Source organism: Crocodylus siamensis, chromosome 5 (assembly GCF_052110815.1).
Source record: "Crocodylus siamensis isolate JL-2025a chromosome 5, ASM5211081v1, whole genome shotgun sequence".
NCBI classification, from domain to species: domain Eukaryota; kingdom Metazoa; phylum Chordata; order Crocodylia; family Crocodylidae; genus Crocodylus; species Crocodylus siamensis.
In genome coordinates, this window is record NC_143399.1 from 154820299 (window position 1) to 154844731 (window position 24433).

Below are 24433 nucleotides of genomic sequence, written 5' to 3' on the forward strand. Positions count from 1 at the left end.
CCACACCCCCTGCATGTGCATTCTGCTGCATGGCAAAGTGACCTAGGTGGGGTAGGGGAGGCTGCAGCCAGCACCTGTGATGGTCCCAGCAACCTTATCAAGGGTCCTGAGGACCTCCTGGGGCAGCAGCAGTGCTGAGTTGGCCACTTGGAGCCTGGTCGGCAGCCAGAGTGTTGCTTTGCCCGGCCAGGCTCTGGTTTCTGGTGGCACATACTGCTGCTGTGTGCACAATGCTGCTTTCTTTAAACATGGGGTAGGTGTTTTTTTTTTTTAAATACTGGGAACTCCCAGTATCTACTTTTGCCACTGTGCTACAAATATGCAGCATGGTGAATGGGTGAACATGCCTCAAACTGCTTTGAGGTGCCACAAACCACATGTGCATGCTCGTAGGCAAACAGAGAACCAGAATTTTACATTTAGTGGCTCCCTTCAAACACAATTTAAAAACAAAAACCAAAAAACCCCCACTTCTTTTACTGGCCTCCTTTGAGGCCAATATTGACCTTTAAAAAAATATTATAAATTAGGTTGTACGTTGTCTGAGTAAAAACTATACATTCATTTCCTAATACAGAAAGCATTCTAATGATCCAGAAATTCAAAACCCTCCTCTTTATCCCAACAAGATATGGTTCATTCGTTCTGGGCACTGAAAGTTTAATATACTCGATGTCAGTCACTTTACTGTATTGTATTGTAAATATACTCTGCTATATTGGTGGTAGGAGATGCCATTGGATAGATGAATACTTACACCTGTTGCACTCATGAGCTGATACCAATGCCTGTCTCTTACTGCAGGATTCTGCAACTCTAATATTGCCTTCAGTGATGTCATCAGGTTCTTCACAGTTAACTCCAGACCTATGTATACATCCCAGGAGCGAACTTCCTTATCTAATGACCACATTTCCTAAGAAACAGAATAAAAATAACAATTCATCCTCTGAAGAAGAATCATAAAAAGTTAGGGCACTCAAAGCAGGACCATCTTGTACTACATAATTACAGCCAAGGCTTTGTCAAGCCAGGGCTTAAAAACCTCCAAGGATGGAGATTCCACCACCTCTCTAGGTAACCCACTCCATTGCCCCACCACCCTCCTAGTGAGAAAGTTTTTATCTAATGTAAACTTCCCTTGATGCAACTTGAGCCCATTGCTCCTTGTTCTGTCATCCATCACCACTGAGAACAGTCTAGCTCAGAGGTGGGAAAAATATAAACCACGGGCCAAATCTGGCCTGCCAAGCCATTCCATCTGGCCTGTGGGGCCCCTCCAAAAGACCATTATTACCAGCCCACAGCTGCCCCTCTGAAAGCCAGCAGGAAGCACATTGAATCGCATGCCATTGGATAGGGCTGGCTCTGTGCCTCCACCTCCATGGGGATCCTGGCACCCCAGTTGGGAGCCCCATATAGAGGCACAGATCTGACCTGGCCCAATGGCCCAGAACTCCCTGTGTCTCCAACCGGGAGGTGCGGGAAGCCACACACAATCAAGCTAGGCAAGCTCAATGCCATCATATGCAGCTCCTGGCACTCTGTGTACCACTGGGCTGGGCCAGGTTGGCTTCATGCCTTTATGTGTCGCTCTCTGCTGGAATGATGGAAGCCCCAGGTGGAGGCATGGAGCTGGCCCAGTCTGATGGTGTGTGGCTCCTGCCTGCAGTGCTGGGAGCCCTACCTGCTGGCTCAGAGTTGGTCCATCTCAGCTTGAAGATGCATCAAGTGGGTCAAGCTAAGGCAGGACAGACCGCTCTGTGCCACTACATGCAGCTCTTGGGACTCAGCTGGAGCCGCCCCACATGTACTGCCCAGCACCCCTCCCCTCCACAAATCCCACACACCCCCACAGCCCCCCACAAACCCCATATCCACCCAAACACCCCCCACATCCCTGTACTAACTCTCCTCCACATACATTCCACACCCACCCACACCTTCTTCCCCCCCCACATACAATACACCTTCTTCCCCCCCCCACATACAATATACATGAGTAAGGCTTTATTTTGAGCTATTATGCAATTGCCTCTATACATATTATACAAATGCATGTAAATCAGGACAAAATTTTTTTTTTGAAATAAAATTAAAAGTATGTTATAGCAGATGTTGTATTTTTATTATGATTTGGTTTTTTTCGGTTCCAAGATGCCTCCCCCCGCACCCAAAAAGGAGTACTTTTTGGGGGGGAGGAGGAGAGTCTAGGGGAGGGACTTCTGGTCGCAAAGGTAAGGGGTTAGGGGCAGAACTTCCGGTTCCAAGATGGCAATCAGGGAGTTGGGCACCTGTCAAGCCCTCAACAGCTGACAAAAGTTGTTAAGGAGCTCTCCAGCTGAAATAATTGCCCACCAGCTGAAATAATAGCGACATCTTCTTTGGAACCACCCTTCAGGTAGTTAAAGGTTGCTACCAAATCCCTCCCCATAGTCTTTTTTTGTCCAGACTAAATAAGCCTAGGTCCCTTAGCCTCTTCTCATAAGTCATATGCCCAAGTCCCCTCACCATTTTTGTTGCCCTCTGCTGGACTCTCTCCAATTTGTCCACATCCTTTCTGTAGTGGGGGACCCAAAACTGGACACAATACTCCAGATGTGGCTTCACCAATGCCAAATAGAGAGGAATAATTACTTCCCTCAATCTGCTAGTAACGCAGTCCAGTGTGCTGTTAGTCTTTTTGGCAACAAGGGGACGCTGTTGGCTCACATGCAACTTATTGTTTACTATAACCCCCAGGTCCTTTTCTGCAGAGCTGCTGCTTAGCCAGTTGGTCCCAAGCCTGTTGGAATTCTTCCATCCTAAATTCAGGACTTAGCACTTGTCCTTGTTGATCCTCATGACATTTCTTTTGGCACAATCCTCCAATTTGTCTAGGTCACTCTGAATCCCAGCCTTACCCTCCAGCAAATCTACAACTACCCCCAGCTTGGTGTCATCTGCAAATTTGCTGAGGGTACAATCCATCTGATCTTCCAGATCATTAACAAAGATATTGAACAAAACCAGCCCCAGTACCAACCCCTGAGGCACTCCATTTCATCCCTGCTGCCAACTAGACATTGAGCCATTGATCACAACTGGTTGAGCCCCAACGATACAACCAGCTTTCTATCCACCTTGCAATCCATTCATCTAATCTATGAAAACTACTTGCCTGTAAGACTCAATACTCTGACGTAATGAGGGGTCTCATAGGTACAAAAATGCAGCGGGCTTAAGTGTAGTTTAGCAGTTGGCCAGAGCAGAATAATAATTTTAAAACTGTGGTTTAAAACAAACAGAGGGATTTACAGTGAATCCAATTCCTCTCTCACATAAGTCAAAGTCAGGGGTAATGATGACACTGTTCAGAACTAAATTAATATGGGAGGGAAGAGGAGTCAGGCCCACTGAGCCTCTCTTTCACACATAATGTAAATCTATGCTTTATACTTCGTATAAAGGTATAGGCCTACATTATGGTCCTGACAATTCTCCTGTTCTTTGTCCAGTCTTCCTTTGTTGTATGAACCTATCCCCTCCCCTCTCTAGACCATCTACCCTCAAAGCATTATTGATATATTAAACCAAAAAACGATCTCATGTATAGGCAATGCCCTCATTTTGCAAATGAATATCTCCTGCAGGTTCCAGTATTTAAGAATTGCAGAGTTCTCTCTCAGAAGAGAGCATATTTACCTCTGCAAATTCCACTTTCAGTCTTTAAACTAATGTCTTTCATCTGCTAAAGTGCCACGTAAACCTTGCCCTTTTAATTTTTTTTTTATATACTGCTTCAGTTAAAAAAAGTGACAGCATGATTGTACCATGTACATCCGCAGGGATATAAACCTAAGCCAGAGTATTAAATTACAAAGAAAAAAAAGTTCCAGAATGTTCAGCTTGGACAAAAGCAACAAATACTCCACAACATCACAAAGTGGGTGGGGAGAGTAAGAAAGGGGTGGCCCAGAGATAGATAAATTGTAGAAATGGACAGATATGGAACCTGCCTTGGCAAACCTTCTGAGCTCTACATCCATCTGTTCCACATTAATCTGTCTCCACTGGGTTTTAGTCCAATCATCAATGCTGCTCTGAAACAGTAAGTACAGATAAAAGTGTCAACAACATTTGATGAAAACAAGCTAATGCCATATAATAGATAAATGGGTATAATAGGTAGGTCTAGCATTCACTGATAGCCCCAGTTCTTGAAATATTAACTTCACTTTCCAAGTCACATTACCCCTACCCAAAACTACACTAAATAATCCATCTTCTTCTAGTGTAAAGCTGAAGGCAGGTATTTAAGCCATTTCATGCTTAGTCTCTGATAAGGCCAGAAAAGCTGCATGCACATGTACTCTGTATGTACACAGAGTACTGCATCAGTATCCCCACTTGCATACATATGACTTATCTCTACACAGGATATCCATACACAGCTATGAAATTAGCCTAAACTGCCACAAAAATGTATTCACATGGCCTTTAAATTAATTATGATGAAGGGAGAAAAACCCTATTTTATTGCCCGTCTATCAAACAACTGCTTTCATCAGGCAAGTAGAACTTTACAACATGCAGCTTTATATAAGTAGATCTACATTTATAGTTCAGTACTCAGTAGTTTACTTTTACTTGTAGCTTTGTCTTTAAAATTCAGGATGAACTCTATAACCTACTGTTCTAATGCATAACATGGCTACTACACATAATACCATTCAATATGAAATGTGTACTCTATATTATAACTTAGCCTCTCCTTATTTTACTACCCATTGTGAGGCACCGAAGTGTGTACTGGTGCGATTAGGCTATATATTCTCTGTTGCATAGATCATTGTGGAAATAGTTTAAAATTTCTGTAGTCACAAGTGAAATGCTAAAGTATACCCTCCAGGCTGCCAGGCTGTAAAGGGATAAAGGGCACTTATACATGTGACAGGGGTTCAGTCCTCAGGGTTTTATTCTATGCTCTCTAAATTGAAATGGTGGGTTTTTAATTGAAACCCACCATTTCAATTTTTCTGTCACATGTATCAGGCTAGGGGCCTGATGCTTTTTTTTTTTGAACCAGAGACTGCCCATGGCCGGGGGATGAGCTACTGGCAGGCTGAGTGGCCCTTGAGATGTGGGGGGGCCGTGGTCCTTTCCTCAGTGGCAGTGGCAGCCCCTGGGGCCATCCAAGTGGTCTGCTACCGGGTCGGGTGCTGCACCAGCTCCAAGACAGGACCTGGTCTAATCCATCTGCCCCCCAAGCCTGCCCAGGAACCATCACCCAGTGAGCTTCCAGCAGGAAGGTTCGGGGAAATGTTAGATTTGTCCGGGTGATGCCTCCAAGCTGGGGCAGCACCTAGCCTGCTAGCAGCCTGCCCAGGCAGCTCTGGGGGGGTGCCACTGCCAGAGAGGAGCACCAGGGCCCCCATAGCTCAGGAGTTGCTCATCCCACAAGCAGCTCACCCCCCGGCCACAGCAGAGGTGGGCAGGGTCTGCCAAAAAAAAAAAGAATCAGGTGCCTGCTGAAAGCAGAAACAGTGAGGGGTCCACTCCTTTTTTTCCAGTGGAGCCTGCCTGCCTCTCCCGCAGCTGGGGGGTGAGCGGACAGCTGCAACGCAACTGTCTGGATGCAGTTTAGTTTTCAACAGTGTAAACTCATCTAAAACCCCCTGAACTGGTGCATGTGTAATGTGTGATGCCATTAAGCCACACAAATCACATTTTTGTCACATGTACATTGTGATGGCCATCAAGTGTACAAATGCCCAAAGTGTTTAAACATGTGTAGCGCAATAGTTGTAACATTGTGATTCCCCTAAATGACACGTAAGGTGAAATTATGCTCCTTTTTCCTTCTCTCTCTTTTCACAGATCCTGAGGGGCTATAATCAACTTAACTAAAGCTTTCCATCTCTTCCTGTTTTGCAGTTTCTTCCACCTTATAGAATCTTCACCCATCTCTTACAGATCAGTTTCTACATTATCTGTCCACTGCTGCCTTGATCCACCTCCAAGTTTGATATGCTCCACCTCAGCTTGCAAAATCTACCTCTTGTCTTCTCTTGTCAGTCCTCATAATATACCCTACTCATTTCATTCTCTGTGCTCTTATCTTACTTATCAGGACATCAAGAATTTACAGACCTTTATGGAGACCCGATGTCGTGAAATTATGGCCCCACTCAATTCAATGCAAGTTTTGCCACTGACTTCTGTGGGGGCAGATTTCACAGCTATACAAGGAGTGGTAAAGTTAAGAAGATAGAATTAAGGGACTTATGGCTTTTTGTGTTTCTTTTCAAATTTACTGATGTAAATGTGTTTCTGCGATTGTTTTAACACTGAATTTCCTTTAACCTAACATTGAATTTTCTTGCTTTCTGCATTTAACTACTTTAACAATGTTATTTTCAAGTTGTTGTTTTTGTTACTGATCATATATCATTATGATCATACTTCAGTTTAAGATTTCATGCTTGGGGATTGATTTAATTAAAATAGAGTACATTAATATTTTTATCTCAGTATTTTCTTTAAAACACGGCATCTGTCTTTTAAAAAAAAATGTTAACAACAAAATTCAACAAGTATGTCAGCTCTAAAACATTTTATATAAAAGTGTAAATACAGCAAATTCAGAATAAATTTTCTTTCTGTAATACTTTCTTAAATAACAAAACCTCTTACTGTAACATAAATATTAATATCCCACACTTCCTTCAGCAACTGTATTTCTTTGCGGCATTGTTTCATTTGTTTGTAATCTGAAACAACCACTTCAAACAGGTTTGCAGCTTCTTGCATTAGTAACATTTCTTCTTCCAGTGCCTCAAGTTCCTGATTTGCCTTGAAAAGGAAAAGAATGCTAATCATTGTAATTACTAGATAGGTAAGCTCAGAAAGACAGTCAAATCAGTATACCTGAAAACATATGCCTACTGCAACTCCTACAGAAATATTATGTTTTTCTTTCAGTCTAATATGTCAAAGGACTACCAACAGTATATTTGTAGTCATACATAAAGAACATGATGTATAATTTTAAGCACATTATATATATCACTGTTGTATCTGTTTTAATGGAATAAATATACATTTCTGACTCACTGGGCAATCGGTGAAAGAAAAAAAAGAAACCATGCAAGGTGGTGTTGGTACTTATGTAAAGATCTACAGATGGGCAAGTTAAATATTAAACTTCCATGTGTCTAAGAGTTTCATGCCAAATAGAAAATGCCCAGTTATTTCGACATGTAAATTGAAACATCTTTAAATTTTGTACTGAAAGATTACTAGAAGAATATGCATTTCTGGAGATTTTCCTTTTACCTTATCAAGAAGAACATATGGATTTTTTTCAGCAAAGTGAAAAGGAGCTTTCACTTTAAATCTTTCTCTGAATTCCATCTGCTTTCCCTAATGAAAGAAATGCACACAAATACATTCTGTCAACGATCCTGTTCTCATCAGAACATGTTAGAATTCTAAGATCAGAATTTATCTTACATCAAACAAACCACATGTTTTTCTTATAACTGTGACCTCAGCAGTCTGAAGAGGAGCTACTTCATTCTTTACAGACAAGGCAATTTTTTTTGTTGCATTCCACTTTTCAGGCAAGTCCTGTTAAACAAAGGAAAATTACATATTAGGAAACTTGAACGTTTAAACACAGTAAAATATCTCAGTTAAAAACTACATACTGGTGCAAACCAAAAACTATCCAATATTTATGGAACAGTTCATCTTTATTGTTCTTATAATTCTAATTTAGCTAGTTCAGGCAAAGTAATTTGGTTGCATATATTAAATAGTAACTTTTGCGAAGTGGGATTAATTTTAAAAGCTACAACATAATGAGTCTAATGATGTTTGTTTGTTTGTTTTTACAAACATTATATTAAAATATTGTGCTGAGAACATCCTTCACAGTAGCTAGAACCTTCATCTCTCGTTGATGCAATACTTAATAGGTACCACTGGATGGGAGATGATTTTTCCATCCACTAAGTTTTTCAAGATTTCAAAATTTTTCTGCACCAAGGTTAGAATGAGAGTGAACAAGAGAGTGAGAGTGAGCATGCACACCTTACATTTCTTCTAAAAAAGAAACAAGAGAAACTTCAACCCATCTATCCAGCCCAGCCAATAACTGTGAAAGACGAAGGCCTGCTTCAGGCAGAGCAAGAAATACAGCTAGTCTAGGGTAGGTATCAGTGTCAGTATATTCTTGCTGTAGCTCCAGAGGTAGAAATTTAAGCTGCAGACCATGCCAAGTGTCTCAAATGTGAGTCATTACTAATTCATTCAAACAGAGGAATCAATAGGTAGTTACACGATGCTAAGCACTTCCCTTGCTTGAGTGTCATTGGTTATGAAGCTGGTGTGCCTTAACTATGTTAGTGTCATGGACCTCTAGGCTCAGAAACCTTTAACCACTAGTTCAGGGTCCATAGTATTTATAGTGCAGAAATGGCTACAGAACTAAATCTGGACTAAAATCCATTATACTACATAAACACAAAGCAAATACCACTCCTCAACCAAGTTAACAGAAGTTAGCTAATTTCTTTTAAAAGACATAGGAAGGAGCAGTTTGGAATAAAATGTAGGAGGGATACCATAAGTAGTGCATAATTTTCTGGAAATTACTGCACGGTAATGCAGTAATTTGGTAAACTGTAAAGAAGACATTATAATTTTGAATCTTTGGGGCAAGTAAACACAGTTAGGCTAACAATTGTACACTCGAAGTAAGTGTACAAAACCAAAGAAGAAAGTGACTTTTTATAAACGCAGATAACATGAGATTTAGCTCTTCTTTCAAATGCATTCCAAATCAACACAAATTAATGATGAAAGATATTATTTATGGTTTTCTACTTTTCCATATTCAATCCTTCTAGGCCTTCAAAAGTCACTGTGTTCTGCATCTTCCAATACAAGGTCAAAAAGGGTTCTGGTTTTCTTCTTATGTTTGAAGATAAATCTTTTCCGACATGGATGTTCCCATCTTGAACAGAACGTTGGACTAGATGACCAAAGTGCTGTACCTAGGGAGGAAAAATGTCCAGCACACCTACTGCCTAGGAAATGACCTGCTCGGCAGCATGGAAGCGGAAAGGGATCTCGGAATCCTCATGGACTCCAAGATGAACATGAAATGTCAATGTGACAAAGTCATCAGCAAAGCTAACTGTACTTGTCTGCTGATGCATGACAAACAGAACCAAGGAGGTGATACTTCCCCTCTATCAGGCACTGGTCAGACCGCAGTTGGAGTACTGTATGCAGTTGTGGGCACCGCACTTTAAGAGGGATGTGGATAACCTGGAGAGGGTCCAAAGGGCTACTATACGGTTAAGGGCTTGCAGGCAAAGCCCTACGAGGAGAGACTAGGGCACCTGGACCTCTTCACAACCTCCAAAAGAGAAAGGTTGAGAGGTAACCTTGTGGCTGCCTATAAATTCATCATGGGGGCACAGAAGGGAATTGGTGAGGCTTTACTCACCAAGGCGCCCCTGGGGGTTACAAGAAATAATGGCCATATGCTAGCAAACAGCAGATTTAGACTGGACATTAGGAACAACTTCTTCACAGTTAGAGAGGCCAAAATCTGGAATGGGCTCCCAAGGGAGGACCCCCCTACCCTGGGGGTCTTGAAGAGGAGGTTAGATAGGCATCTGGCTAGGGTCATCTGAACCCAGCACACTTTCCTGCCTATGCAGGGGGTCGGACTTGACGATCTATTGAGGTCCTTTCCAACCCTAACATCTATGAATCTATGACCTCCTCAGGTCTCTTCTAGCCCTATTTTTGTGCAATTGTAATAGGCAAACATCAATCCCCTGGATCATGGTGTACACAAAAGAGTTATCATAAGATGACAGCTGAATCTGTTTGTGGCTGACAAGCCCAATTCAAGAGCAACACAACTTGTCACAGTTTCATGCATCCATCTGTTGTCCAAATTTACATCATGCTGTTTTCTTCTTTCTCATTTGCTTCCATCCTCTGGACCAAAGCCGCATTATGCTGAGCTGCACCCAGTAGCTGAAGTTCCCTCCAGATCAGACAGGATTCTCTGCACTCCTCCCAGCTTTCCATCCTGATGTTGAACAACGTCATATAATTTTTGCACGCGTTGTGGTACCACCATAGAGGGTGTCCCTGCTTTCTAGAGCCATCTCAAATCTCATTATTCAATCTATTCTTAGGGATATGGTTTTCTCTCATTCTCCTGATGTGGCCAATCCATTACAACCTTTTCTTCTTGATAGTGGTTTCTAAGTGTGTCAGTTCTGTGTGCTCCATTACCTCTGTGTTTGGTATTCTGCGTTCCCACTTTATTTTCAGGAACTTATGCAGACATCTCATCGGAAAGCTGTTCAGTCTCTTGATATACCTAGCATATGTAGTCCATGTTTGTAAACCATAAAGCAGGGATGACAGCATACAAGTCTCAGTTGTATCTTCACCTCAGCTGACAGTTTGCTGTTATTCTGTTTACATTTCTGTAGTAGCCTTGAATTCTTAGCTGCTCTTCTGATTCTGTTAGTCAGTTCACCGAGTCAAGAGTCCTGCTCATTGGAGAACTCATGTAGCAAAAACTGTCAATGACACCAAGAGATTTATCCTCCAGAGTGATGTCAGGTATTGGTTCTTTCACCCCTTGGTACATGAATACAGTCTTCTTGAGACTAATTGCCATCCTGAAACTCTTGCATGATTCAGAAAATGTGCACAAGAGATTTTTCAGGGAAGATTCACTGTGGGCAACTAAGGCTGTGTCATCTGCAAACATGAAATCTCAGAACCGCCAAAACCGCATGGACTTTCAAGACATTTTTTCACCTAGAGATTTTAGCCTAGGGAGCATGATGTGAGTGACAATTTTTCCAACAATGTTCAACAGAGAACTCTCTCTATACAGTTGTTACAGTAGTTTCTATCCCCTTTGTTTCTGCAAAATTGTATGAACCAAGCATCTTTGAAATCTTACGGTACCACGTCCTCTTTTCAACACAGCAGTATAACTTCATGGAGCTTTCAAAGTCATTCATCATTGGCACATTTGTAGATTTCAGCAGGTGAACAGCCTGTGCTGGAGGCCTTGGTCCCAGAAAAATCGATTTAATGGCTTTCTGCAAATCTTCTAATGTAGGCTTACTCTCTAAATCCACTATAGCTTCAAACTGTGGTAATCCTTTGAGCTCTTCCTGTTTGACTGCAGTCTCGCTAGAGTATATAATTCCATAGCATTCAATCCAATGCTCAAGTTTTTGTTTATTAGTAATGGCATTTCTGTTTAAATCTTTCAGTGGTTGTATGGTTGTAGTTAAATGATTTAACATTGGAGTATATCAGAATGAAATTCAGCCCAAGTCTTTTTTTAGGCATGCATATTGTAGCCTAGAGTAAAGTCAGATTCATGAAGAAGTAAAATATGGCTTGAAAGTAAAAGCCATTACAATTAATTTATAAATAGATCCATCAGGTATGGATATGTCTGGATGTCACTCCTTGCTATGGAACCTTTGTAAAACATACAGACGGCGGGGGGGAGGTCGGTAAATGTCAAAACAAACAAACAAAAAGACATTTGCTACTTTTCTGTAGATGGGGAAAGGTCCCATGTGGAGCTATGCAGTCCAGCTCCACAGAACATTTAACAGTGCTTTGAAAGCTGGCCCATCTCTCAGAGTTCTGATTAACAGCAGTGGGGATGATGGAGATAAGCAGCAGATGGCTGGAAATCCTGCTTAAATTTCCCATGGCAAGCCATCTAAAAAGGAAAGAGGACAGGAAGCAGTGGTATGAACAACAGCAGCTGGAGGGATGCTGCCAAAGGAGGGCTGGAGGATAAGCAACCTAAGCATGTGGTCTCACGAGCTTGCGTTACATTACCCAGTAAGAATTGTTCACAGTTTAAAATGGAAAGAGATGACTCTGATGCATGAATGAAAAACTGAAGTTGGCACAGAGTCTGGGTAGGATGGCAGCAGCTGGCAGCAGTTTTGTTTGTACTGGCAGAAAGGAAACGCAGAAAAGGGGACAAATGTGACTTCAAAAGCAGTGCAGACCAAGGAAAGACATGAAGGGGAGGTCTATACAGAGCAAGGTAAAGCCATACAGCTATCCCAAGCAAGCTCTGTCCACACTTGTTCTAAAACAGGAAACAGAATAGTTGTATAAGTGCAATGCTGTACACAGATGAATAAACTCTACGAGATTCCCCCTTCTGGAGCTATCAAATGCAGGGAGCATCTTGGTACAGTTCTGCTTGCACCAACAAAACATACTCAAAGGTGCCTCAGTCCCATGCTAAGGTGCCGAGGGACTGCAGAACTGTGTGGCTGGTGAAAGCGATTGTTGCTGATAAAGCAGAGTGTTATTACCCACTCTGAAAACATTACTTAAGTGAATTCCTGCCTCCCTAAAGGCAGAAGCAGAGGCTTTCACCTCCTCAAAGTAAATAATGGGAGCTCAGAACCCACTACCAGTTAGGAAGTTCCCAGCCATAAATGAAACTGAAAATAAAAAGAAAAACCCAAGCTAAGGTAAATGAGAGCCTAACTTCAACCATTAACTTTACTGAAGCCTCTGCAAAAATAACTTCTCTTTCAAAAAATGTTAATGTTAAAAAAAAAGTTTAGCTTTTGTTCTAGTCCAGTGGTCACCGACCAGTTGATCTTGATCTACTGGTCGATCATGGAGCCTCTGAGTCAATCTCAGTCTGTCAGAGGCTCCACAATTGGAAGCAGCAGGACACACGTGGCTGGGCTGAGCCATGCCCCCTGCCACCCAGGCCAGGCTGGGTGAGTGGGGTCAGAGCCTGGGCAGTTTGTCTGGGAGGCAGGGGGCGGTAGATCCTGGGCTGCCCTTTACTTACAAAAAGTGATCTTCACCATAAAAAGGTTGGCGACCACTGTTCTAGCCCATTCTAACTTGGCTTTTAAATACCTCAGATTGTATTTTTGTATTGACATGTGAAGTTTCAAATACCTTATGTTTCTGATGAAAACTCTTCTATTCCTTAAAACAAATTTCAAATTGTAGGCTTTAAAATTTCCTGGACAAAATGTCACTAAAGAAAAATTGGTAAGAAGAGGGAAATACTTTGAAAAACTTGCCTGCACTAACAGAATGTTAGAAAAAAGGTATCCTCCTTGATCTGCTGTTTTGGAATCTTGTGTTTTCGGTTTTTTGGGGTTTTTTTTCTTCACTTCTGGATGGCCAACTGGACATTGGGTTGAAAACCCCCCAACAACTATAACATCCATATAGTTCTGAGCCAGCAGACTGCATCCTCTCCTATCAATTACACCTTTTTTACAATAATTCATGTACATATAATCTTCAAGTGTGATTATTGCAACTCATATCTAGAACTGAAATCACCCAACCTGACAAACCTGAAACAGGTACAAGATGAAGTAGGTTGCTTAACACCACATTCCAGTTTGAGTGCTCTGCGCTCTTCACTGACTGCTACAGAATCCAGAATCTAGTTTAAGGTTTCAGCCCTGACAGTCAAAATCTTTCATGAAAATAGATCTACCTCTTGAAGAGCTTCTTCCTTTTTCAACAGCGATAACAGAAATATGTCCCTGAAGCTGTGGAAGGTCAAGTAATATATTAACTAGAAGCCTGCACTCACTAGAGCTGGACTTAGTCTCAGAATTCATTTCCTAGAGACAGAAATAACCTTGGACTTCATCATGTTCAGAAGTAAATGCAAAAGTTGTCTCTCCACAAGATGCTCAGGTTATGTTGGCCATAGACCGAGTATTATTTTAAATCTTACAGTACCTCTAGTAGGACATAAACTTGTTCTGGCATCTTCTGTCCATAGCTTTCCAACAGTGTAATGGTTTCTTTCAGAGGTTCAAAGAGCTCATCTGTAGCTATCTGCCTGTCTCTCAAAGCCAGAAGGTGTCCGAGGATTTCTACTAGTCCATTATAATCTCCTTTTAGCAGCTGTCTTTCAAGTCCAGCATTGGTCACTTTTATAAATTCTTCTAAATCAGTCAGACTATCAAAAAAAAGAGATGCACATTTCTTCTTTGAAAATCCTTTTCTATATAAGTGTGAATAAATATATGAGATGTTAAACTGCCATGTTTTCTCACCTATAACATGCACCTTTTCCCACAAAATTTGGGGTGCATCTTTTAAGTGGGGAAGCTGATTTGCTGACTGAAAAAAATCACCATGCTTTTACTCCTGCTCTACAGTGCAACAGATGTTATATTACTATTCAGGCAGCTGAAGGAGTTAACTGACTTAATGATTCAATGTTATTCACTCCACAGGTGTTAATGATTATTTCTCCTTTTTAATGGTCTTGATGGTCCACTAAATCAAATTAACCTTGTTCAGGGAAAATTTTGCTGTCAGTTAACTGCCCCCAGTTTTTCTCCTCCTATTTTACAGCCCTGGAGACTCATTAGCTTTTTGAAAATCATAGATCCATGCAGGGAGAGCAATTTTCAGCAGTAGCTAGGGTTTAGTATTAGTTAAGTAGGAAGGAGAAGTTGAGTCAGCTGAAGTTTAGGCTCTGTCCTTGCTCTATGAAGCTACAACTCTAGAAACAAAATTCTTCATTCTTTCAAAAATAAGGCACATTACATTCCAGGGTATGCTGTATATGAGAAAATATGGCACTTTGCTTTAGGCCCCTCTATCAGGCATTAAATTTATCACACAATGTGTTAACCACATGACAAATGGTAACCTGGCACATGTTCAAGTGTTTTATCCTGCTTTAAACTGGCAAACCAGCCAAAAATATATTCTATACGTGTTGGAGCATCCACAGCACCTTTGTGCCTTAAACTGAATGTGTGCCAGAGTAGCTGATGGACACCCACTTCTTCCCAGCAGGTTTAAACTCCTGCTTTACATAGGCTGCTCTACATGTGAGTTTAGAGGTGCTGAGTAGGGGGAGCTTCTCAAGTGCTGGAATCAGGGATCAGATCCCACAGCACCATGAAACTAATGTTTTCCCCTGGCCTCAGGATTATCTATGTTTTACATATTTGTTATCTTGGGGCCATGTTGCACATTACACTTGCATTGTGCTAAATGCCCTCAAAATGCAAGCAACCATGCGTCCAAGCTGTAAAACACATGCTAAGTGTGATCATATTGTAGTGAAATTATAACTTTCTGCATGAGAAATGCCTCCAAATTGTACTATGCAACACGTTCAGCTATCATCAGATCAATCCGTTGAAATTAGAGGAATTTTCAGTCCTCACTCCTCTGCTTTATTAAATCTCCAAGTGCCATAAGGAAAGCCATAAATGTCAAAAGAAAGGATGCTGGATCTTTCACTTGTCAGGTTCCTCCAGAATCAAACTGAAAGCCAGATGACTGCAGCCCTGGAAGGTTCCAGCCCCAGCACCACACTGGAGCCAGTTCAAGGCTGGTGTGGTGCTAAGGCTGGGACCAACAATAGCAAGCTGCGCATGTTACAGATTGTAATAAACATTACTGCGTGACTGCTCAGAATGTTTTAACTTTAATACTGCACATATTTAACATGTCCTAAGTGTCCTATGCAACTAGAGCCTTAAACCAGTGTTGACCTGACATCCTGTGGTACTAAGCCCCTGCAGTTCAGTTTGACCTCACTGGGATTCACATGTGCTCGGCTGTATAAAAATAAGTATTTACATCACATGTGATATCATGGTTAAAAGGACTGCCATGTTGTATGAAAAAAGTACTAGTGACCTTATTATAACCTAGCTTTAATATCGATGGATGCAAATTATAAATCAGTTTCACTACCACAAATTCTGCCCAGATTTACAGAGAGTCAAATAAGTTTACAGAAATGGGTATACCTTTGTAGGGAGTGTAAATAAGGGCAGACTTCAGCTTATTAAAGCATTACATGATTATCGCTGTTGATAAGCAGAAAAATAGGAGGTTACAATAATTGTTGCTCTGATACAACATATATTTACCTTTCAGTGACAAATCTCAAAAGATATTCCTTGAACATCCAGCTCCATTTCTTAATAATATTTAATAATCTCATTTTGAAAGGCTTTATATCAATTTTAAACCAGCTTTCAAAAATTCTGAAGTCTTCAAACTTGCTCATCTGAATGTATAGATTCTCATAAATGTCAATCTAGAGAAGATAAAAAATATATTTTATGTAGGTATTCTTCCAAATTTCACTCAGATATGAAGTTAGTTAAAAATGCATGTGAATGTTCATTCTCTTGCCTGCTCTTTAAACTGTTCAGTAGTAGGAGGCTGTTCAGACACTCGATTATCAGCATGAGCTTCAATCTCTTCAGTTGTTAAAACATGTCCATACAATAGAAACTGCTTCATAAATTCAGATCTATCATCTATCCACAGATAGGCGTAGGTGTCAAGAGAATTTCTGTAGTCCAGGGCTTTACTGGTAACACCTGCCACTCTGTTCAAAATCTCCTGTCTGATTTCACACAACTCTGACATATTATCCATATCATTCTAGGCAGAGGGAAAAAGTAGTTGTTTATGCAGCAGTAAACTAAATATATTAAGTAGTATACTAATTATATAAATACAAACAATTAGCTACACTACATTTGCTATGTAATGCAAGACTGAGAAATGATGCCCTACTCTTCCTCGCTTCCACTAAAAACTATTCATAAACAATCTATATATCTGCTTAATACTGGGCCATACCCAGTAAATCCAAAGTAATTTAAACAGAAGGCAATACTTTACAAATCATTCCATTAAAATTCCTCAGAATCTCATGCAATTCTCACAATTTAAGTCTCCAGTTTATTGGATGGGCTTGTAAGGAAAAAAAAGATTACAAGAACTAATGCTTTTTACAAGTTATACATTAATTTTCAGAACTCATACAACTGAATTGCCATTCTACAATTAAATCTATTGTTCCTTTATAGAAGACAAAGTTATAAAAATACCTGATAATGTTCTGCTTCCAGATGTGCTGCTACTCTCTTTACCTGGGCAGATATTTTGAAAATACTGCCCAAAAGTTCATCTATTAGGTCATAAAAGCTATCTCCAGCGTCTCTATCCAATGAAGGTTTAAACTCAATCTCTGGGCCATTAAGAATTATTTGTGCCTGAAAAAGTGGAACAGGCTTCCGATTTTTCTCTGTATTCTCCAAGAAGTAATCTAAATTATGCATTATAGAATTAAATAAACCATCAACTACAATATCATCAATATACTCTATATAACTCTTCCAAGAGTCTGAAGCAGAATCAGCTTTGAGGAGCTTTAAGTTGTCCTGGAAAAAAGGAACACAAAGAAGAATAAAAAATAATTAAAACAATTTAATTAAACAAGTATCTAGCATAAATTAGTCGTCTTTCAAAATATATCTGCTTCTATTCTCTTTCATTTAATAGGTGCAAAAAGTAAAACAAGACTCCATTGACATCTATTGTACCAAGTAGAACCCCACTATCGTATTTTGAACTGCTTGGAGGACCTGTTTGACACACTCTCCACTTCAGTGGAAGTCAATATAAAAGAAAGGCACCTCTTGAATGGATCAGACTGGAGATCAGAACACAAATTATTATATTAAATTGCAGTTTTGGTGCAACACTGCCCTTTTTAAAGAATACCTCTGCGTGCTGCAGCAGCACATCACTGCTTGTTCTGTACTCCAGTATCATCCCTTTAGAGCCTGCTAAATATGACATACTGAAAAACAAAAAAAATCTTTATCCAGTCCCATTCTTTATTAAAAGCAATGCTTTTTCTACCAGAGTAAATAAATTTAGACTAGAATGTGGACATGATGATGTTCCCAAATTAGTGGTATTACAAATGACAGTAATAAATCAAAAATATTTAGGAAAAAAGAAAAAGATGCAAAAAATTCGCGAGAGAGCAGGGGAAATATTTTTTCAGAAGAGGATCTGATTCTGAATTACTTTCTTGCAGATCATCAGTAGTCATGCAACACAGCAGCTGATATTTAGGGACTTTAATGTTTTATTGATCATAGATAAACAACAGGAAAATTAAACACTTTTGATTATGTATGCATATTTAGGTAGATAACCAATCTTCAAAATTTAGAACAAAATATTTCAGAACATCTTCTGCAAAATAGATTATGGAACAGCTCCAGCTGCAGAGTTGACTGCCTATGGAAATCACAAGAACAATTTAGTTCAAGGAACCATTGTAATGAAATTGAGACAATAACTCTTATCATGATTCATCTTAAACCATAATTCCCAGTGTGGTAAAAATTATGTCTAGTGGGTTAAACAGCACTTTTTATTTCAAAAGTGTGCCAAGATTATTCTTTTATTTTGTTAGTATGTTCTTTTTATGATCTACCCTTAAATTATGGTTCTGCTCTGAACACGGACTCAAGAAAGAAATCCAAGCATCATATTTGGAGCCACTGAAGTCTTTATATAGTAGTTATAAAAATATTTATCCCATCTGCATAATTAATTAGCTAATTAAATACACAATATATGTGTTCAGTTAAATACTAACAATTTGCAGTCTAGCAGACTAAACATTTAGCTCTTCTTTTGTCACTACAAATATAGGTTACTAGTCAGCAACTGAAATGCATTCTTCATCAGATACAGATTGTGTGATTATGAATAATCATCACAAGAATTGTGTATTACTCACTCCTCAAATTAGAGGCTCACTTAAAATGTACTTATTACCTCTACAAGCTTATGGATCCGGAAGCTATCCTCTTGTAGCAGTTTGTATTTCTTAGCAATTCTGTCTCCTTTGTCTTCCAGATTTAGCAAAGCTTCTTTCTTATTATCTTTCCTGGAAAACAGTGTGTGCTCTGTCCATGCGTTCATAATCTGCTGAATTGTTTTAATGTTATCCTTTGACTGTTGAACTCTGTGCTCCAAGTGATGCACTGTCGTTTTTACTTGCTCAGTGTAGTCCCAGCAGTTCTCTTTTTGCCATGTAAATATTACTTCTGCTTTTTTTAGCTGATCATCAATAGTCCTCAGTTCATTTTCAATCAGGGGATATTCCACCTCCAGAATAGTCTGTTTAAGCTTGTTGTACCACTGAACAATGAGTTCAAGGTTTCCAATGTACTATTTTCATAGAAAGATAGTCATGAATTAAAAAACTCAGTGCAAAGCCCCTGATGTTATATGAATGTCTGGGTGGCCCTTAATATGTACAGAGCACCTATTCAGTGGTGTCTTCACACTAGAAAGGAAGGCCCTAAAAAGACCAGCTTTCAATGGGCTACTGGGGATTCTGTCACTAGAGCAGAGAATATATTGGATCCACGTTCTGACAATTCCAGCCCCCCAAAGTCCCTGCACAGCTGGCATGTAGCAACAGTGCCCAATATTCCAAACTTCACTCTGCCCCATGGGTTCCCTGTTTCAGGGTGCATTTCCACAGTTGTCCTAGGTTGTATAATAATAGGGTAAATTATTCACGCCTATTGAATAACTGGACCGGGCGAAGCATGTGCACACACGCACACAAATAAATATGAGCTAGAAAAGGTACGTCTTTCATGTTCTGAAAGCACATACCTTATTAAAAGTCTTCTTTTTCTCAAATAGTGATAAAGCTGAAGCTGGAATGCGAGTCTGGTTTAAAATCAGTAGGTATTTCACCTCTCTCAGTAGAGCCACTAGCTGTAAGAAATAAAGAAGCTGTACCTTTTATTTGTTTCATTTCAGGAGGTACAAGAAAGCTTTCATTTTAATTCTGTGTATAACCTGAAATATTAAGGCAATAAGATACAATGGGTATGTCTACACATGTATTTATGCATGCCTAAACTTAATGCGCTTTGCTTAAGGTGCAGTAAGGCAATTTAGAAGTGCATCTACACGTGGACATGCTAATGTGCATTAAGGCACATTAAATTTAGGCGTGAATAGCTAAGCCACATTAGCATGGTATGTGTCCATTGGCACGCACTGTGTTAACACACATTAGCACATCTATATGTGCACTAATGCAACTTAGCTATTTGCACCTAAATTTGATACCTGCTCAATGCAGGTATCAAATTTAAGCTCACATAGCCTTAAATCACCATTTTTAAGGTGCATTAAAGATGCACACGTGTAGACATGCACCCTTAAATGTGCCTTAAAACTGGTGATTTTAGGCTAAGCCCATTTAAAAAAAGCACACGCAGACATGCCCAATATGGCACAAGAGCCTATTAGAATGCAACACCTTGGTTAGAATTTAGTAGTATGGGAATGAGGGATCAAATTTTAGCAATCTAAAAATAAAGAATGCTGCATATTATACTATACAGTAAGTGCCACCTGTAATCATCATCATAATTATTTTCTTCCAGCTGCCTCCAGAGAAATCAAATACTATTACAATAGCTTTCTTTATTTCTGTAGTTTGGAATTGTCTCCAATGCAGGCAAACAAGAACTATAATTTTCCAACTGAAAAATTAAGATGGTGAAATAAACGATCATAGAAATGGCAGAGAAAGCAAATGTTATTTTCCTAGCATTAAACTGGAATTTAGTCATATACTGAAGATATTCACTTTAAGGATCTTGCCAATTTAAAAATCTCAGTTTCTTCAAGAAAGATTTTTACCAGGGAAGCAATTTTGAAGTGGCTGTCCAAGTAAAGTGGCAGGGGCAAAAAAGCTACATGTCCAAGACTCACTTAGATAAGTGGAAGAATGACATGACAGGACACAGATTACCATACACCATTTGGCCTGTGCAATATGGAGTCATGTAATAGAAGCCCCCAGGCTAAGGTATAAAGATAATTCTGTAGTGTGTGATCTTGTTCCTTGCAGCTGTGGGTGAGTATCTGAACTGGTGATGTTGGGGATTTCTTTGAATAATGACATCCTGCAAATGCAGGGGACTTGATTCAATGGCCCAGAAGACCCCTTTCAGTTTCGTATTCCTAAATCAAGGGGACAAAATTGAACAAAATGCAGTAATTTGTAATATGCTAAATAAATACCTTAGGGTCAAAATTCACACTCAGGAGACCACTTTCCAGATTCCGTTTAATTAAAGGTTGGTTTAAATTAAACTGACAAACTTCGTCCACTTTAGTTTTCCACTCATTGAAGATGTGATCTTCATAACTGTCAAGTAAAGTCAACATTTCTAAATATTTCTGATAAACTAAAGAAGCTTCAGGACCTTCCAAGATTCTGTGGGGGAAATAAAACACATATAGTCCATTTCCATTAAAATATAACGTAATTTATTAAATCAATTTAGATGCAAATTATACCAATTACTAAAATGTGGAGAAAGTTCTATATATTCTAAATATTTATTTTTAGTTATTAATAATCTTATCAGTCAAGCCACATAAAAATCTGAAAAGATAGAGAGTGGGAACAGATCAGTTTTATCCAGTACAAGGACAGTTAGGGGAAGGATGAGCGTCATCCTTCTCAGTGGCTGCACTCATTTCCCAGTGTTGTGAAAGGCCATCCCTCAGAATTTAAAACAGTATCAATTTCTCATCATCACTGTTGAAGTTAGTATATTTTCTCCTAATGAAACATTCTGTTCATAGTGCTGCCTCTTAAAAATATAAAGGTTGGACATAAAAGATACAGGTACAATTTTTAAAACCAGCTGCTATAAACAACTTATGCAAATAGCTTAAGTTTCACTTCTGAAAATTTTACCTATATAGAACAAAACTTTTTTTTAAATAGGTTATAAGACAGTACTGTTTCAGAAACTAAGCTTTTCAACATTGCTTTCCTTAATGTCACATTTACAGCAACGAGACAACCCTCTTACAGATATTAAAAATCAGTTTTGAGAGCATCACAAGATACACATGCGCAGATACAGAAATGTTAATGTTGCCAGGCTGGTTCTGGAAATTTGAATATTGTTTCATGTATATAAGGGTGGGGGGTGTTGTTGTGGTCCAAGAAATATGCAAGATGATATTTTTCATGTTATCTTTTATTGGACCAACTATGGAGTTGGGGTGGGGGGAGTGAATAAAAGATATTACAAAAAACACCTTTGCTTTTCACGTATATATGGCACACACAGTGGACTCCTGGAAAAGAGACACAGGTAAGTTTTATTATTCTTTTTCACAATAATTACAAAACCTTGCTTACAGGTTGTTAACCTTCTAAACATAAATAAGTGCATGAACACTTACGGATGAGACAGATATGATAGGTATGACCAAAATGTTTGTATCCGTCCTTTGAGTTCTTTGGACCACTTAATATTTCCTGAAGTAAATGGCATATTTTTGTTTATGATCTCATTCCCTTCTTCTACCTGTGCGTTAATATAACAAAAATGTTGATACAAGCTATTACGATTTCCAAATCTAAAGAGAAAAAATGAGAACTAAGCTTTTGTTTACTACATACCTGCTTAACATGCCCATCATATAAGCGTTTACAATTATCCAGCTCTTCATCAAACATTTGCAGTAAAATGTTATAATTTGGGTTAAAAATCTCCATAATGATAGGTTTTTCTAGAAAGTGCCCAAAGATGGCTAGAAGCTATAAAAATCAAAGTTAGTGTCAGATTCCATAATTCAATACTTAAAATTAAATACTTAAAATTAATTTTCTCACACTGAAAATCTCTCAGGATAACTATCGCTGTTGAAATTCTTGAATCAGGACCTTGTGTGATCTACCTCATCAATTTCTCTTTCTCCAGGTGCCTTCCAATGCCTGTATGCTTCTGTAATCTTCTCTTCTATCTGCTCTTTCCAGTCTGATAAATCCTTGTTCTTCCAAACCATCATGGTTTCACTAGTTTAACTGAACGCTTCATTTTAGGCTAATGAATTTGGAAACAGGTCTACTATATTACAGTATTGGTAAACTCAACAATCAAAAGACCCAGATAAATAACTTAATTCTCTGAAGATAGTACCAGACATCATTCTACAGTTAAAGCCTGATCTCAAATTCATAGACTTATTTAGAAAGATTCACATTTTTCAGGCTTTTGACCCACAATCCATCATGGCACTTATGAATGCGTGCGTCATTAAGTATGTAAGTTCCCTATTTGATCCTGCAAGATGTTGAGAACTTAATGAAATGATGGTATGAATACACAGCACACTGTAGTGACAGACACATACTCAAATAATTCAGGTATTGGAAGCAGCATAGCCTTATTAGTACAGCTCTATACTTGGGCTATTTTATCTTGCTTCTCAGCTGGTAAACACCACTTAGCTTGTCCTCACTGAAATTGTGTTACTGTAGGTGTTGCAAAATGTTTAATTTACGTAGGTGACACAGTGTTTCTAGGACAACTGTAATTATTATTTAGTCATTTATAGGGCATATTTCTTCTAAGGGTACAGTCTTGGATGCATTTGGCCATTCAATGTATATGTTCCTGTAATTCTCTCACTCCCTTCCGGCCTGTTTCCCCAGTGAATGTGGATGCTACCAATAGTGTTAAGAAATAGGGACGTTTAAAAAAAATCTAAATAATAGGTAACACAATGAATTTCTCATAACCCTTAAATATTCTAGACATAGAACATTCCATGTCTACTAAGGGTATGCATGAATTCATTAATTTATTAAAAAGGTCTTCAGCATTTAAAATCTTAGATTTGCCTTTTATGTTGATGTCTGCTGCAAAATGCCATTGCTATCCTGACAGCTGGATTTTACCCTTAGTTTCTGACTTTCCACTTGCTTGCAAGTTAGTTTAGGACGATGCTGACTGTTAAATGACAAATATTTTAATGCTTTTATTACTGACCTTAAATGCTGATTCTAAGCCTGAACAGTCAATAAATCCCATACAAAGAATGGACCCAAGGCGTCTTTCAAAGTCCAGGATTTGGGCTTTAAACTCCAAATAATCAGTTTCAAACTCCTGTAAAATATAAATAATCCTAATTTTAAATTGTATTGGGAGTATATTTAATACAGTAGAAAACAGATACAGTCATCTCAACTCTTTCTGGAAGAGCACCAATAAACTCCTAAAATGCAACTTCTAACATGTGTTACTTAAGTTTATTGAGGATCTTAAAACAATTATGATGTCTTAATGTTTGCTCACCCTTTAAATACATTTAAAGGAATTTAAAAGTATCTGCATGTATGTCTGCATGTCTATAACCCTTTGAAACAGGTTCAGAGAAAAATTTACATTCAAATAGTTCTGTAGAAGGCAAGACAGAGCTGCAGAAGTTAAATAAAAACAATGTTCTGAATAAGTATGTTAAAATATGTCATCAGGAACATTTATAAGCATAATTTCTGCTCCCCAGTAATCAAAATACAGTGATGTTTGCTGAAAGCAATGTCAAACACATAAATTAAAGGAATATGCATTAAGGCTTTGTCAAGTTTCTACCATAAATAGTCCCACAGAACCCCTGTAAGGTTCTACAACAGTACTGTAGGGGTCTTGCATACAAATCTGGCAGATCATAAATTAAC

General features: G+C 39.0%; 1 protein-coding gene across 1 annotated transcript in view; it reads right to left on the reverse strand.

Moving 5' to 3' along the window:
• The window catches only part of DNAH11 (dynein axonemal heavy chain 11), a 270299-nt gene that overhangs the window by 203023 nt on the left and 42843 nt on the right, over positions 1-24433 (reverse strand). The window contains exons 9-23 of the mRNA XM_090046787.1: positions 23745-23861; positions 22373-22510; positions 22153-22277; positions 20971-21166; positions 19543-19647; positions 18691-19086; positions 16941-17273; positions 16234-16488; positions 15966-16135; positions 13801-14023; positions 7495-7611; positions 7318-7404; positions 6676-6834; positions 3999-4082; positions 758-916 (exon numbers count right to left, since the gene is read on the reverse strand). Of these exons, the coding sequence (XP_089902913.1) occupies positions 758-916; positions 3999-4082; positions 6676-6834; positions 7318-7404; positions 7495-7611; positions 13801-14023; positions 15966-16135; positions 16234-16488; positions 16941-17273; positions 18691-19086; positions 19543-19647; positions 20971-21166; positions 22153-22277; positions 22373-22510; positions 23745-23861 (2664 nt within the window). The remainder of the gene's footprint in view (positions 1-757; positions 917-3998; positions 4083-6675; positions 6835-7317; positions 7405-7494; positions 7612-13800; positions 14024-15965; positions 16136-16233; positions 16489-16940; positions 17274-18690; positions 19087-19542; positions 19648-20970; positions 21167-22152; positions 22278-22372; positions 22511-23744; positions 23862-24433) is intronic.